General features: G+C 35.7%; 1 protein-coding gene across 1 annotated transcript in view; it reads right to left on the bottom strand.

The window, feature by feature from the left end:
- Nucleotides 1-17,348, bottom strand: part of KMT2E (lysine methyltransferase 2E (inactive)) — a 65,970-nt gene that overhangs the window by 34,062 nt on the left and 14,560 nt on the right. The window contains 5 exon segments of the mRNA XM_069801800.1: nucleotides 1,303-1,361; nucleotides 2,409-2,489; nucleotides 4,173-4,402; nucleotides 4,747-4,858; nucleotides 12,926-13,110. Of these exon segments, the coding sequence (XP_069657901.1) occupies nucleotides 1,303-1,361; nucleotides 2,409-2,489; nucleotides 4,173-4,402; nucleotides 4,747-4,858; nucleotides 12,926-12,996 (553 nt within the window). The 5' untranslated portion in view covers nucleotides 12,997-13,110.

Here is a 17,348-nt window from a genome sequence, read left to right as displayed (position 1 = left end):
TCGTTCTATTATTTTAATAGAATCAGCAAAAATGAATTTTAAATTCTAAAAAAAATATTGCACTATCTAGCAGATCAACTGAAACTTCACAAAGAAAGTTTGGTTTTGTTAGAATGAAAACAGACAAAAAAAATGACTGGTTTTTTTTTTTTAAGTCATCAATGCCTTTAAGGGACTTAAGGCAGCTTAGCACTGGACAGCAAGCAGTATCAACCGCACCAAGAAGCGCTATTAAGCCACACTTCAGAATTTTCTGAAGGCATATGAAATAGGCAGCAGGACCTTATCTACATGGTATTTTCTGAAGAAATCTTAACACACACACACTTGCACATACCCCAGTATTTCAGAGACATGATTTGAAAGTAAAACATGTTAAGTTTAGGAGGATGACTTCCTCCCAAATTATGACTTTTGTAATAGAGCTTGAAAGTATAACTTGTCAATCAAGAAACCCATGACACATTTTGGTAATGGCTGGACAAAACTCCTGACAAGTTAGGCCAGCTGAGTTTTGCAGTTCTGTAAGTGGTAGGACACCTAATTTTATAAAATATAGAGACTGAAATAGGTACTTGCACTACAATCCTCATCTAGTTATCGAAGGAAAAAAAAACCCAACCCAAAACACTGTATAACTGCATTACCTAAGTTTAGCAATTTTTCTTGTTGTCAAAACAAACCCAATAACATACCAATACACAAATCCAAATCTACAGCCAACAAATCAGAATTAGGACTCCCTCTCAAAACCATGCTAGATTGTTTTAAATCTCAATTATGTAATTCTTAGAGACAGGAATATCACCTGCAATAGAACAGTTTTAAGAGATTGGTATGAGGATATGAGTGGTCTATACTATGAAGAAAAAAAACAGACAGAGCTGTGAAATAATGTTTCCAAAAAGAAAGTAGACTTAGTAACCCTTTCATCACAGAAGAAACCTGAACCTTTTCCATCTTATCTTCACTAGCTTACTCAAAGCAGTCTAGTTCCTATAAAAGCTACATTCATCATTATAAAACTTTAACAATGTTCAAACAGACTGAATTACTCCACAATGATAAGAAAAAAGGCAGCGGTGACAACCTCTAATAAAACATGTAGAACTGCAACACTTCTGATATAATGTTATCTTAGTAACGATAGTCAAGTAAAATGCATTGATTTATCGAACCTTAGATGCTGAAGGGCAGCTATCAAAATTGCAGGAACCGTGTATACACTCTTACATCTATACAGTTGATATATACTTGTTTTACAACCTTTACTAAGGAAAAAATCTTTTAAGCTTTACTCACCTGACATATTTTCCCTTTTCCTTCGTTGCAACAGCACTGCCCTTTCTTTATCTAAACTCCTGAAATTAAAAAATAAATTTTATTCCATTCTTCACACTTACGCATCAATACATCTAAGTATTAAAACAGACCTTTTCACAGTTACCGTCTTCCATTCACTATTACAGAACAAACAGTAGACTAGCTGAATATTTAGGTACTTAGAAAAACATCAGTTGTGCACTGTTCCATTCCACTGAAAGGCAAAGCACATTTAAGTATCCAAATCACTTGAAAACATAATGAAACTTGATAGCTCAGAAGATTGACAGCTGGTCCATGGATTAGAGGTAGGCAGGCATTAAACAATTTTTCTGCAGATTCTTCAAAACAATTGTCACAATACAATACAAAACAAAATATTCTGCGACAAGAAGGTCCAAATATTTCTCAGAAATAGAAGAATCATTTATTGGTAATTAAAATGTTCTGAACACGCATGTCTTTTATTCACTGCTTAATTAACAAATCTGCAACGTTAAGTAACAGGTAGCATTTTATACTCTACATCACAGACAACTATGATGACAGTCAGGTATAACGTACCTACCACAGTCAGAACAAAATGCCCTCCTTGTCATGTCATATGACTTTGAGTTTGAGGAGGGGTATACAAATACTCATTCCAGAGCATGAAATCCTCAAAGTGAGCACTGCAGTGTATTGGAATGGGGCCATAAAAACAAAAGCCACTGAGAAATACTGGTGGGGCAATTGACCTGAAAACACTGCTGTTAAGGGTTCTCAACATATGACAGCCATGAAATGAAATATGGAATGGACTATCTATGCATCAGACAGCCTGAGAAAGGATCCAGGAATAAATGCTGTTTTGATAAGTGTTTCAAGGGTTTATCCCTGCCGCCTAGTGAGGTGAAACAATGACTACTGTGAATAAGGGAATGAAGACTGCTAAGATCATCTGCATCAGAAATGTAGCTCCTTTAACTAGAATAGTCAGGATTATGCTACGTAGTCTGTGTTTTATCTGTTGGTTGTGCCAGTACCTCCTCATTTTATATTCTCTACTCATTCTCGTTATTTAGAGTTCAAACCAAACTACTCACCTTGGTTGACAACGTTCACACAGGTATATGTCAGGAATATGCTGCCTATCAATCCCCATGCAGTCAATGTGCTGCCAGACACTTAAAAAAAAAACAGAACAACAAAAACACACCTTTTAAAGTACAATTCTTAAAATTGTGTGCATAATATGTACACAGAGAGAGAGAGACAGAGCCTTTTTTTTTTTTCATCATGATCTTTACTCAGATTGAATACTGCCTAAAACTAGAGCTCAATCACTGTCTTCGCCACCACTCTGCTAGCTGATTTTCTATTCCACTGATCACTGTAATTCCAATCTTGTGGCTGTCTCCTGGTGTCTCTCTGCTTCTTTAGACTCATTTTGCCTCTTGGAAATTTTTCTCTAACACTGGAAATAAAAAATGGTAAATTATCACAACAGAGAAAAAGATAGAGACAAATACCCTCAGCAATAAGACTTATGGTTTACGTAGTAACAGAAGTTTTGTTTTTAAACAAAAGGATTCCATTTCCTTTTAGAAATATATATAATATTTGTATTTTTCTATATAAATATATATATGTATATATGTTTTCATTTACTTCTATGTTTTAATAGAACATATAAATATTTTTTTATACACACACACCCCAACTGGTAGCACTGTTGTGCAGCATAGGAAGAGCTTCAACTGCTTCCCAGTCAGGGAAGAGAGGCTGCTTGCTAGACTGAATGCTAACCTAGGACAGTAGTTTATGCTCACACACACATTGCTATAAGGAACTGGGACACAAAAATCATTATCATCTTCCCACTTATGGATTTATCACAAGTCTCTCCAACTTCTCACAGAGAATCTCTTCTTCAAAAGAAGCAGACTCTACCTAACTGGTGACTGCCTACAGCTCCACTGCTGAAACAACATCTAAATACATTTCAAAATAAGGGAAAAGGTTGTCAGAATCAAGGATCATAAAAAATTAATAACAAGCTTCTTTACATAAGCAGACAGAACAGTGGAGCTCAAATCAATGTTTTAATTAGCTGTAAAAATCATTTTAGAAATACAAAACGATCGAATAAATTGAGCACCGTTCGTTAAGTGTACTGAATGTAAAAATACAGGCTAATACTGAGTAAATCCAGAAATATGAGATTTGTCTTCTCTTGTTAAGTGTATCACCTCTAAAAATTTCTAAGCTTGTTTTTCCAAGTCCAAGTATAGCACCCGCTTATCTTACTATGATCAAGTAGGTGCTTCAGCATGAACACAGAAGTTTAAACACTTAACTTTAGATTCTCCAGTAAGTTACTCCAGTAAGAGTTCTTTTCAGAAAGATCATGCACAAAGAAACCAATATGCAAGAAGTTTCTTTCGGATTATTTGGCATCCTGCAAGTTACCTGATCTACATATACATAGTTTACCAAGATGCTTTATTACGCAGTATATGCAGATTAAGAACCAATCCCTAGCTCTTTATTTCACCATACTAACAAATAACTTGGACAAAATACCTTTTTAGAAGGGAAAAAGATATACCCTAATTAAGCAACAACGCACAAGTAAAGGCATGAACAAAATAATATAAGTAGTCAAGACAGACTGGAATAAAGTATAAAATTCTCACTGGTCTTAACCAACCACCTTGCCTATTAGAAAGCCATACAACCTTCAAACACTGTTTTCATGGAAGGAAATTTCCTATGACTCAACCTAATTAAAACACCATTTAGTTACACTTACTTTCAGTGCCACTTTAAGCAATTTTTACCTTTTTAATTATTTTAATATTCATTACCTGCATTTGTCACAACAGATCATATATCCATCATCATGGGTAAAGCCACAAATGCATCTGGTAATATCAGTTCCATAGCTTCCATCCTCTGACGTACTGATGGTAGTAGCACTGGAGGTTTCATCGAAGTTGGGAGTGGTAAATATGCCTACTTCATTCTTGCTTATAAGCACTGATGGAGGAGGAGAAGCTGGAGGTGTTGGAGGAGGCCGAGCACCATAGTTATGGTCCTAGATTTTTGTTGAAAGACAAGTTATAGCTCTTAAATATTCATACACTGATGGTTATTTAAGCCAAAGAATTCATTTTGTAAAGAACTTCAGAGACTTCTTATTTTTTAGTAACAGTTTAAAATTTTGTTTCTGTCACTGGACATTCTTTTCTCCCTTCTCAAATATGTTTTACATATAAGTGCACTATGTTCTGTATTCTGCTTCTAATCAACCATCTTTAGTCAACTTACCCAACTCCCAGTAAGATATAAAAATGTAAGCATGAATCAAGAGTTTTTCCAGTTAAGATCAGCAGATTATATAAAATCTATTTCATACAGAATACTTAGCATGAAACTTACTGCATAGGGCAAACCAATGTAACTGTGTGAATGCGAACTGCTGGTATACAACTGGTGCGGATAACTGTTCGATTTTTCAACTACCACAGGGCTAGCTTCTACAGATTCTGGTCTGCAAGGCAAAAGACAGAAGAAGAATAAAAGCAATTACTATGTAATTTATATTAATAAGTTACAGGTACTTGTTGCACACCTAATTAACTGTCTGCTGATCCTGTTTAAAGAAGCATGGGGGGGACGGGACACACAAACTCCCCCCCCCTCCCCCCCCCGAAAAAAAACAAAAGGAAACCCAACAGTCTTTCATTTAAAATGAAGCTTCCAGAGTGGCAGAGGATTTATGCCTCTACTATAGGGTTACAAAATTTTTCCCCAAAAAAGTGCATGCTGAATCACGTGACATAACCTGCAAATCTGGGACAGAAAAGTGTGTTACACACTTTGTCAGGGAGGCATCAGTCTGTATGCCCAAGACCACAGAGCTGTAATAGAAGCTTCAGAAAGGACTTCAGCTTAATTATGGCAGAAGATATAAGCAGTAATTCAGAGAGTTGCAAACCGATAAAGCCCTGCACTACCACCAATCCTACTCAATTCTGCAATGACATCTAGTGGTGGCATTAGTGCACCACCTGCAACCATCCATACGAACCTGTACTCAAGGCAGCAGAGTACTGACTGTTTCTACAAACAGGAATTCTAAGTAGGGCAAATCTATCTAAAAAAGGCAGTTTATCGATTTATCTTTAAATAGAAAGAAAAAAAAAATTACAGAAATTTGCGAGAGAAGGTTCTGTAGTGAAAGGCAGTGCCTTCTTTAATATACAAACTATGGTTTATACACACTAAACCACAACATGAAGGAGAAAGATAGATAAACGAATACTAAAATAGGAAGATCTTTTTGAGCATGAGAAATTATACCTTCTTTACCTTTCCTCAGAAGTTACATTCATATGTGCATGCGAGTATTATATATACACTCTCATGTAGCTTTTTTGTTGCACCATATGATTCAATCACGCTAGGACAAACTTCAAACAAACCCAGAGTTACCTGAAGTTTTGAGGTTTTTTGTTTTGTTTTGGAGTTTTTTTTGCATTGAAAGGACAGGCAAAATATCAGTATCTAAAACTGAAGTGGCTTTTGACTTGCATCACAAATCAAGCCTCGTTCACTTTTCTAACTTCAGTTTTATTATGTGTGAAGTCTATTTCCCATCACAAGTATCTTAATAATTCCTTGAACTGATTTTTTTAAATAACGTTTGTATTCCTGAATCTTAAGTTAAAAGGCATCAGTGTTTTTTCTTAGACAGTAAGATATTAAATAGAGGCTTTTTTGTTATGCCATGAAGTGATACTAGTTTGATTTAAAAGGACACCAGCAACTTAGATTTGTTGGCAACATTTTTCTAAGAACATAATTAATCATTAGCTTTCTGAGAACAACACGCAGTATTTTTAAGTCTACTTGAAAGTGTCCTACTAATGTTTTTGGTGGCCCATTTCTTCTTATTAGCTTTTCCCCAAGTGATGCTACTACACAATGAAATTGGTTAAAAAGAAACATTAGTTAAAAACACTACTGAGTGAAGACTTTAATTTCTAGAGTCCAAAACCAACACATCCTTTTTTAAACATTTGTGTCTGTAACAGTCACCAGCTGCATTTTTTTAGGGTGAGCAAACACATGAGTGCACAAATCATTGGAAGTACTAACATCAGAAATACAACTTCTGACTAGCATAAGACAAAAACCAATTCTGACAACACTTGCCCTTCATTACCTCATAAACCCAGAAAAATCCTCATTTACTCTTACGCCACTTCTGAACTTGAAAACATTGTTCAGAGTTTGTTGGAATCATCTTCTTGAAGCAGCTCAGAATTTGCCAGGTTCATCAAAGCCATGACAAAACCAGATAAAACTTGGAAAAGCTGTGCCTTTCCAACAGATTTGCCTTTACCTATTTACTGACATAATGCATTTGTGCAGTCATCATATACCATTAATGTCATCCAGTTAACTCTTCTAATGATCTAGCCAATCAAAATGTCAATGAATGAGGCATTGACTATCCATCCATCATGGCTAGGACAGAAATTAACTTACCTTTCTCCAGTTCAAGAGGGCCTTGACAACTGTATTGCTTCTACTGCTATTCTGCAACACTTACTGAATGGGACAAGCAGTAGCACAGTCACTCTTAGCCACTACGCATTCAATGCTCAACCTAGATCTTGTTTGCTTCAGTATATGGAAAATACTCAAGTTTTCAGAGCAGGAAGACGCACTGATATGGGGGGTGGGAAATTCAGGTACAACCCATCCTTCAGCAATGCCACAATTAATTTAGGAGAGTTTCCTTCATTAAAAATAAGTATTACCATGACCTGAATACCAGCTACTTCAACATGGGAGCATTCAGTGAAAGATACCAGAATGGCAATGTCCTAAAAAGAGTGGTCATGTGTATTTAATCAACTGACTACAAGAATTAAAAAGGTATTCTAAATCTCTTGCAAAGTACAAGGCAAGACAATACAGGCTACTCCCTAAATCCAATTCTACCTACTCTAGCAATTTATAAACCACTTAAGAGAACCAAGTTTAATATTTAGAGGCGTAACAGTTGTGGGAAGCAAAAGCATTAAGCTTCCAAAAATAAAATACAGAAAACAAATGCATTTATCCCCAACTGTTTTAATACTCAAAACAGATTCAGAGTACAGGGTTAAAAAGGAAAAAGCACAGCTTTACGTGAGCAAGGAAAGCCAGAAAAAGGGTGGGAGAAATTTCAGTGAGACACAAAAGCAATTAAATCTCCGTATTAAAGAAGTTTTAATACAAAATTAGAGCAGAATCAGCTTTCAGCAAAGCTTTTTTCAAATGCTTATCCATCAGGGGGGCCACAGATACTTCTTTAAATTATAACAGATGCTCACCAGAACTTTGAATGTAACTCTTACTGTTCCATTTATCCATTCACATGCTAGACTGGGGTGGTCAACAGTGTAGAGTAGACTAGCAAATATGGAAAGGAAGTGGTGTAGCATTCACTGAAGCTAGAAATTAATCATCATAGGTTTCCTTTACAGTCAACAGAAAAGTGATATTCATCCCATAAACAGTACAGAATGAGTATCATCTCTCCACAGAACTACATACTACCTTCTAACTTTGGCAGACAGGTCTACCAACACTTTAATATGCCCTTCACCAAATTCCTTGTTGCCACTATTCTGTTCACCACGTGCATGACCCTGACCTTAAATAGAAAACACACCCTCTATACTATCATTTGTCCAAAGGTCAAGGCCTTCTTCTCAAACAGGCATCTTGGAATTTGAGAGTTTTGTGAAAGAATGCCTCTTGGTAAAATATGTAGTTGTACAGCCAACTACAGCATGCGGTACCACTTAATTTAAAAATTAATTAAAAAAAATTTTTTTTTGCTCAAGTAGCAGGGCTCAAGTAGCAAGGCACTAACTACTGTATTATAGACACCCACCCTTATCTCACCATTGGCATTCTTATGGGCATCCCAAAAATCAAGTTTTCAAGAAGAAAAAGGGTAAGCATTCAGATCTGAAAGAACACTGTGAGGTTTTCCTTGCTTGTGTTTTTGAACATAAGCCAGTTCTGTAACAGATTGAGGTACTAAGCTTGTCAGTCTTCTAAGCATACTGTATTTTCTAGCTTCACCTCAAACTATTACAGCCTTAGTGTCTAAGGGAGGTATTCATGGTATTTTTAGTTTTCATCAAAACTGAAATGCTTGTATTACAATATAGTATATTTGAAGTTAGACCAAAATCCTGATATTATGCCCTAAAATAAACAAATATTACCACGATAAACTGACCATGACATTTTGCTAAAGTGTCATACATATTTGTTAAGTGTTGCAGTTAGCAATTCAAAACTGTGCAAAATATTCACAAGGAACAAAATAAAAAGCACCACAAAAAAAGCTCCCCCCATGCTCTTGGTCTGCAATGATTTAAGACACTCCTGTAACTTGAAAACAAGAACATAGTTTTTTCTCAAATGAATAAAAAAAGCAAAGATACCCATATTTTTAAAAACCCGTCAAATATTTTTCATTCTGCAAGTGAAACAACTCTCATGTTCTGGGTCCTTTCCTACTGTTCATATTCAAAAGTACAATGCAAACTGAAAATTCTGCATGTTGCCAGCAGATGGCATTAGTGAGAAATTAAATAAGCAACACACGAGATCAGATAGTTCACAAAAACTCAATCCCTACAAGCTTACAGTTAACCTGTATTAAGGGAATCAATTATCAACCATTCTAAGCAATAGTCAATTCATCTTTAAGAAATCCCATCTCCCCCACCCCAACCCTTTTAAATACTGTTTTGTTTCTGACCCTGTAATTAAAAAGGGGGGAGTGTTTTTTGACTAACACCCAATATACAATCAGTCTTAGAATTTAGGGCCACCAATCACTTCTATAAAAATGTAGGTATTCGAATGGGAAAGAAAATCTCACTAAAAATAAAATTTTCAAAGGCAGGTGGGTATCCAAGCTTTAGGCTATGAAAACTGTAGCTAATAGTACCTTCCTGAAAACATTTGTCAAAAGTCCAAATGAAACCTCTTGCTTCCAAGCATACTTCAGCAGCATCAATCTGCCATATACCAGTTTGATAGGTCTAATTTTCAAGAGTTCAGGTCTGTCTTCCCTTTGCACCAGCACACCTCAGCAGTATCTGGCTGAAGGTCAGCTCAGACAAAGGAAAGTAAAATATTTTGTATGAAAAACAGCATTTTCTATTTCAAAACACTTCATCTAACCAAACACATCTGATGGGCTTCACTACCTAGACAACAAAGAACTGAGCACTACTTCCCTACCACAGGGTAGGTTCTGCTACCTAAGCATCTCATAGCAGGCCCTACAAGTATAGGCTGGCCCGATACCATCTGTAGGGAAATGGCAAGCTTCCCACTGTATTAAAATACTTTAAGAAAAAAAAAATTTAAAAATCCCTATTTCAACAACAGTTATAGGAGGGTAGGTTTTCATTTATTTAAGACTACAATAATGTTCATAATCTTTTCTCCTGGATATTGACCTCAATGCAATGATCCATATACTGTGGTTGTTAGGTTCATTATATAGGCCTTCGCTCTAAAAAACACAGACAGGTATTAAAAAAAAAAACCAGGAGAGCAGTACCATCCATGGCATTTCCCAATGTGTAGCTTATGCTCATGCTCTAACCTAGACTAACGCTCCCTTAAGTCAGGAAGCGCATTCTAAACCTTCAAAAGCGGCTGGCTCTGCTTACTATTACAAGGTCTTTAACAGTAAGAAGTCATACATATTCATCTTTAGTAAGCCTTTTACAAACAAAGGCAAACTATATATGTGTTCTGACTATTATGGCACTATGAAGATCAATCCACCACTGGAGAGCCCACTTAGGTACAAGTAAGATAAGAGACAGACTATTTCACCCAATTTTTAAGATGTTCAAACCTTTTAGTAAGAGTTATTCTCCACATAGCTATTTGTTACAATTACTAAAATAATATGTGAAACTATGTAATCACATGAACTATCCATCTTTTTAATAGGCTTATCCCTTAGTTTGACACATCGGGAAAAATCTCTCAGCACTAAGAGATTGTACTAAGCTAGAAGTTTTTTCTGGGCTCCTTCTACGTAATTAGGTTTGCCATTCCCCCATTCTTGCATTTGTTCACACTTCAGCAACTGATGAAGCAATACCAGACCTGTCAGTCACAGTGAAGAAATTCCAACTCCTCCCTTTCAGGAAAACCCCAGAACTTGGTCAAAGACAATCTGTGACCGCTATCAATACAATCTATATCCAACACGCTATTCTCTGGAAGAAAATGTACGAACACCATGTAAATCACATAGATGGCGACAGAAAAGGTTTACAACTGTATAAGCAGGTAGGTTAGGGACACACCTTTGTGTCACACTTCTTTTGACAGTGGCATGGCTTTTAAATAAGCTTAAGCCAATCATGTAGCTACACGTTTTTCAGCATAAGTATGGCAGGGATGACAAGAATTAATCTAACTGGTAACAGTCACTTAACATCTGAAGAAAAGCAGTTCCTAACTGGTTCGCTATGCCACAGTATCAAGCAAATAACACACTGTGAACTCTATCTCGTTTATGTTGACAACTATATTTATTTATTTTAATTTCAGCATGGCATGCTGCATCTGCAAGGAATGTCAGCAACCTTGGGAACCATGACCTTCTCTAAACATAAAAGAAAACCACAGGAAAATATAATGAAAAGAGCTGTGAGTGGGTCACTCAAGTTAAAAAATTTTCTGCACCAAGGAAACTAGTGTTCATGATACGAGAGTTAAACAAAACAACTTTAAAAATTTAATGTGACAAAAAGCTTCAAATCGCAAATTCTTCGTTTTCTTCAGATAAATGGTGCAGAGTTAGAATACCCTCATATATACCTGAAAGCACAGAAAATAAACTTTCCTTTAAAAAGCTGTTCAAGAGTTCTGCTCACAGTGTGTAACTTTCAAAGTTTGGAAGGAAAGCCATTTGCTTCTTAAACGGCGTAACATTACTTAGCACACACTCTCAAGCAAAGACTGCGTGTAAGCTATTTAAATTCATGTTATTTATTCAATGCACCTGTTAAATGAAGGACCACTTTATGAAATTTATTTTTGATTTATGAAAGATTTCAAGCATGTATGTAAAGTAAGTCTAATCCATTGTTTCAATATCTAAAACAAGCAAATGGATTTTTGTGGTAACCAAAGATAGGCAAAGTCTTTAACATTGCTACAGAAAGGCTCAGAGGAAGGCAAAGAGTAACAGCACCTCAAGTGGTTAAAAAAAAACAAACCAAAACCCAATTTGATATAAATGATGAATTTAACTTTTTTTTATTAGATCTAAGAACTGAACTGGGTTTTTTTTCCAGATGTATATGCAAAGAATTATACAAGATTCACTGCGGCTTATACAAACTCTCCTGATCTTTAAAGTTTAGTATCTTTTGACACCCATCTCTTCCCAAAAAACTCACCTGTCATATATTCTACTAATGCAAAAGCAACAGAAAAAAACAGAGGGAAAAAAAATCCAGGTACTATTCTGAAATATACAGAGTTCAACAGGATGATATACCTATGTACACTGGTAAAAGTTGAAAGACCACCTTGGTCTTTCACCTCTCAAAGAACCAAGTTGTCCAAAATGCTATTTCTCCTCTCATAACATTCAACAGCCAGGTCTATACTACACACATGGAAAGATGTTTGTTTGACAGCAAAAATCTCCAGTCAGAGATCAACAAGACCTGTACTCTAGCCTATCGATACTCTACAGACTCAGACACCACTAAAGGGGGAAAAAAAAAACCCACCACCAAACAAAACACCAAACACAAAACTACACACGAAAAAAACCCCACACCCCCACAAAACCCCCCAAACAACCCCCTCCCAAAACAAACCAAAAAACCACAAACCAACCCCCCCCCCCCAAAAAAACCCCAAAGCAAGCCCCTGCCCCAAACCCCAGAAATTCACTATGCTTATTTCATGCAAAGGAAAAGTTTCTTGAATTCAGGATTTCATTGGCTCTTTGTAATCCTTTATACACAGTTACTAACTGAAATGAATGATTAACAAGTGAATTTCTACTAGCTTTTCAATATAAAATAACTTCGTGAAGACATGGTATGAGATAATTAAGACAGGCCTTCAACTTTCATAAAGGCACACCCTTGTCTAATTACTGCCACTTTCTTGCAATTTACCACACCAAATGAATTTACCTTTCTAAAATGGGAAATCAAAACTATTTTTTTACATATAGTTAAAAGGAAACAGAAATGACAAAATATTTTAAGCATGAAAAACAAACCAGGCAACATCTGTATTTCTCAGTCTGATAAGCAAGAAAAATATGCATCTGTAGAACAGTTTAGCTTTTCTCCTTTGCTCTCCCTGAAGATGAAAAAACTCACTTAAGAATAAAGTGACAGTTACTAATTTAAGTAATTAAAAATTCAATAAAACTAAGGAGACTCCTAAGTCCTCTCTAACTGAATTCAAAAAATACTCACTAGGGAAAAAATAATAAAAACAAAAAGATAAGAAAACTTACAACTTATGTTCACATACTTACTCTGAGCCTGCAGCCATTTCCAAATAAGAAGTATCTGCTGTGTCAACCCCCAATGGGATCACTATGCTCATGACGTTCGTTTCTGATAAATTCGATTACTACGGAGTCCTATGCATTGGTATCCAAAACACTGGGGCATGCCAGCCACAGTGCTCATTGCAAACATCTAAGTGCATCCACAAACCCTGTTAAAAAAAAAAAAAACAAAACAAAACAAGAAAAAGCAGAAGACAGAGTCAATTCATTTTAAAACCAGGCAATTTTACATCATGTATTTAAAAAAAAAAAAAAAAAAATCACTTTTATCTGTCACAATGATTTCATTTTTTTATTTTACACAAGCAAAAGGAAAACAATCTTCTTTAAAAGTTGTTAACTTCAAATACACTTATTTTAAGACTGTGCTGATCTTAAGGCCTGAACTTAAAAATATTACAAACCGACAAAAATATTACCATTTAAATTGATGATTAAAAAAAAAATTCATCACATTCAGTGAAGTGACAAAGATTCACTTTATGGCAAACTTACTGAATGTGAAGTACATCTGCTTACTGCTCTGCATTGTCAGAGCCCAGCTGCTGTACCTTTCAATAGAAACCTGGTTACAGAATTTTTCAAGTATTTCTTAGAGAGCATTGTTCACTTCTGCTTTGCACTTTAAAAAAAAAAAAACAACTTTCAATGTCCACAATACAAACTAAGGATGTCAAAAGAAACAATGTCATAACTGCCATTCAGTATTTTTTTAAAACCAAAATCATTCTAATGATTCACAATAATGATATGAAACAATTTCCATCTCATTGTAATAGATCACCATCAGAAGATATTATACCCATCAGGTGCCACTTTTAGAAGTGATTTTTTTTAAGTAGTAAACTAACAAGAATCAGTAGTAGTTTTTAATTGTAGAGAAAAGCTACAATCTGCTCGATTCGCACAAGTGAATACAACAATCCTATCTGTATGCCAGTTACTAGTCTCCCACTCCTCTTACCAAGTAGGGCAGACCACCCAACCAAGTACACGAGAGGAGATGTACATAGCACCTCAGCTATCTCTATTCACAGATTACTAAACTAATGCATTTTTATAGCCTAATATAGACAAGGTTTTCCACAAGTGACTAGGTAATTGAAGCAAAATACCCCCATCTTCAATCCTTGCATAATGAATAACTGCAAACTCCTTCCAAAATGTCAAAATTGCAAGGACATAGACCACTTTGCAATGAAGCATATAGAATGCCTAATAAATACACTTCTCCCATCTGACAAAACGTAGTGTCTTACTTGAAGTCTACAAAAGCCCAACAGTTTTGAGATCAACATATTTTAAACACGCTCATCCTTGCCAAACACTAGATTGCCAAGAAACAACTAACAAGCCTCTAGTGAAAAATGGGGTACTTATAAAAAGGACTTCAGAAAACCATTGTGGACTTAAATCTGAATTTGCTCCTTTTATTGATAAAGTTGGTATCTTCAGGATGAGGAAGTGGCATCTACAGGGCTTCTCTAAGGTACGAACTGGCACCAAGTCTTCTTCAATTTTATCTCACTACTGAAGTCTGGCAATTAACATCAAACGTCTTGGCATGCTCTTAAGCGCCTAAACCTTCTACAGTTCATTTTCCCACTAGACAGCAGAAGTTGTGTTTTGGTCACATTACACAAGGCACAAAATACAATGCACTAGAAAGCAATCAGGCCAACTAGCTGTTGGGATATCTTGTTTATTATTTAAACACTGAGCATTTTCTTATCACATACCACAAATGTCAAACTGCATCACTAGCTATGCATAAAATTAAGGAAAAACACAATGTTTTCAAGAATAAGCAGCAAGAAAAACCTGTTAAACCAAAAGCAGGTATAGAATATTTTTAGTAGATGGCATAGGAGAAACTCCAAGGCCCTCTTACAGTTTAAGTGAGCACTTATTCTGCCACCATATAGTTTATTCATAGGGTAGAACCTTGAATGGCCTCATCCACAACTTACAGGAAACATCAGCTTACCATTTAGTTCTCTTCTTCTGAAAAAGTAAAAAATTTCTATTAATTTCTACCCAGTAACTGAAAAGAAACCATCGACTTTTTTAGTCCAAGTAATTCAGCTATCACAGGTTAAAGGGTTCTTCCACTAGCAACTGCAGTTCCACCTATGCTAACAAATCATTAGCATAATAGAGATTTTATTTTATGCTTGTTATTAGATAATTCTCAAGAACAGTTTTAGTGTGTTTCAAAGTAGGTCTAAAAGACATACTGGACACAACTACCTAGGAACAAGGTCCTCACTTAGACAGAAGTTTCTCGCACTTAAAATTGCTTTTGGTGGTGGTGTGTTTTTTCTTAACTGAACTTTCTTTAAACACTTCGACCAGGTAGAAAAAATGGCCTGGACACTAATGGAAGTGAAGGACCTGCCTTAGCGGCCTCACAGGCTATAACATCTGCAAACTTACATAGAACTGAGGTTAACCAATTATCATACATTCAAGTGACCTTCATTGTGAACACAGAAAGATATGCTTACCAAATCTGAGAATCAAGTGAAATTTGGGCCTTTTTTTTTTTAAACAACGCAGACAAAGAAGAGAGCTATGTATATGTTTTTAGAGCTACGTATATAGAGAAAACTAATTTGCTAACGCATGGCCCAATTAATGCCATCATCTCTGACCAAGCAAATACATCACAACTCTTAAGAAAAAAAAGGTGGGGAGGGAACAGAGCCAAGATAGAACTTCTTACCCTACTACAAGCTATTGAAACACATTTTTAAGCCTTAGTCAGAATTCACTCAAAAAGAGATTAATCTATACTGAATAAAATCAGAGACTTGAGGAACTCAAATTTATTTTGCCAAACAGCATTAAACAGAAGTTGTTTCATCTAAAAGGAAGCAGAATATGATTGTAATACTACCTTATTATTTTTTTACCACCTTAAGATTTCAGGTCTTCACCACGTACACACACACAGAACCCTCCAATGCTTTTCCTCTGCCTATAGTTAAGTATGGAAGAATGGAGGCAGCCACCGGCTCACAATACCTATGCACCCAAGTTAATTCAAACAAACATAGCTCATTATTTATGAGTAGCCATCCTCAATGAATTCCTGTGACAGGGGCTGGGGGAGACCGAGGATAAATTCACTATGTGCCCACTTATTAACAGAACTGGGACCTTACAGGCCATCCAGTGATGAATATTACAGTGATGTCAGATTTGGGATGAAGGAAAATATTTTCTGTCATGTCAGAATCAGAAGTATTGTCACGACACACTAAAATATTCCCAGTATTTTTATTGGATTATACTACAAAAATTGGAAAGTTCAGAACAGAAAATAATGTAACCACTGAGGAACTTTCTTCCTTATCCATCTTAAAAGTGATGGCTTATCCTTTCAAGCTTGGTATTTTAGATGAGTCATAAAATACTATCTGCTATCATAATATGGTACCTTCCAATTTCTTCAAGTACCCATCTATTTCAAGTCATTATTCTTTCAGAACTCTGACAATCTGTCACCCACAGCCTTCTAAAGAAACTGTTCTCATAGGTGCATTTCATTTAAATAATTGGCCAGGAGGAGTGGAAAGAAGGGTGCTAGAGAAGAAGTCTTCCTACAATCCAAGCAGATTATACACAATTTACTGTTTAAGAAAATCTTTCTTCAAGCAGTACATGAATTTGAAAGTTAGAAAGACCACACTGGTTTGTCCAGTTAATTTCAGGGTCATATAGTTAAAAGGCACTATATAAAAACTGCTGGTCTAAAGTTCAATGATCAGCTCTTTATTGGGCAAAGTAGCTCATCTACCATACCTTCATCTCAACAGCAGAGAACCTCCAATTTTGTTCGGGCGCACTCTATTCTTCTAGTGATAACACACTGTAAAAGCTTTGAAAGAGTTTTGGCCATTTCTTAGATTCATCAGATTTTCTTCATTATCACCCCACCAGCACAGCTTTATTATATGAAAACACATTCCTTATTTGAAGAAATTTTGCTTTAATTTAATTGCAGTTAAGAAGTTTACCTTGCCCTAATAATACAATTTTCATCTTAAAAAAACAAAAAACCTTTTGTTCAATCTAGTTAAAATATTTATCTTGCACAAGATCAACCTCCTGCAAGAAACTTCTCACACTTTACCATTCAACCACGTTGGTTTACATTTTCTATGGCAGTTCTTTTTCTCTCTAGAGAATACACAGGAGCTTTTTGACTTAACAGCCATATCAAGTCTAAAATATTTGAGGCCTCACCATAATTCTCATGATTCACTTTGTTTCTGATACCAGAACTATTTTTTTTAAATGAATTGTGCTCTAACAACCTAAGTATAAGAGCACAATACATTCCAAATTATTAATCTGTGTGGCTTTGTACAAAAAACATCAT

Source organism: Haliaeetus albicilla, chromosome 14, assembly GCF_947461875.1.
Source record: "Haliaeetus albicilla chromosome 14, bHalAlb1.1, whole genome shotgun sequence".
NCBI lineage: Eukaryota > Metazoa > Chordata > Aves > Accipitriformes > Accipitridae > Haliaeetus > Haliaeetus albicilla.
The sequence above is the reverse complement of the archived record's forward strand: the minus strand, read 5'-3'. Positions and strand labels throughout refer to the sequence as shown.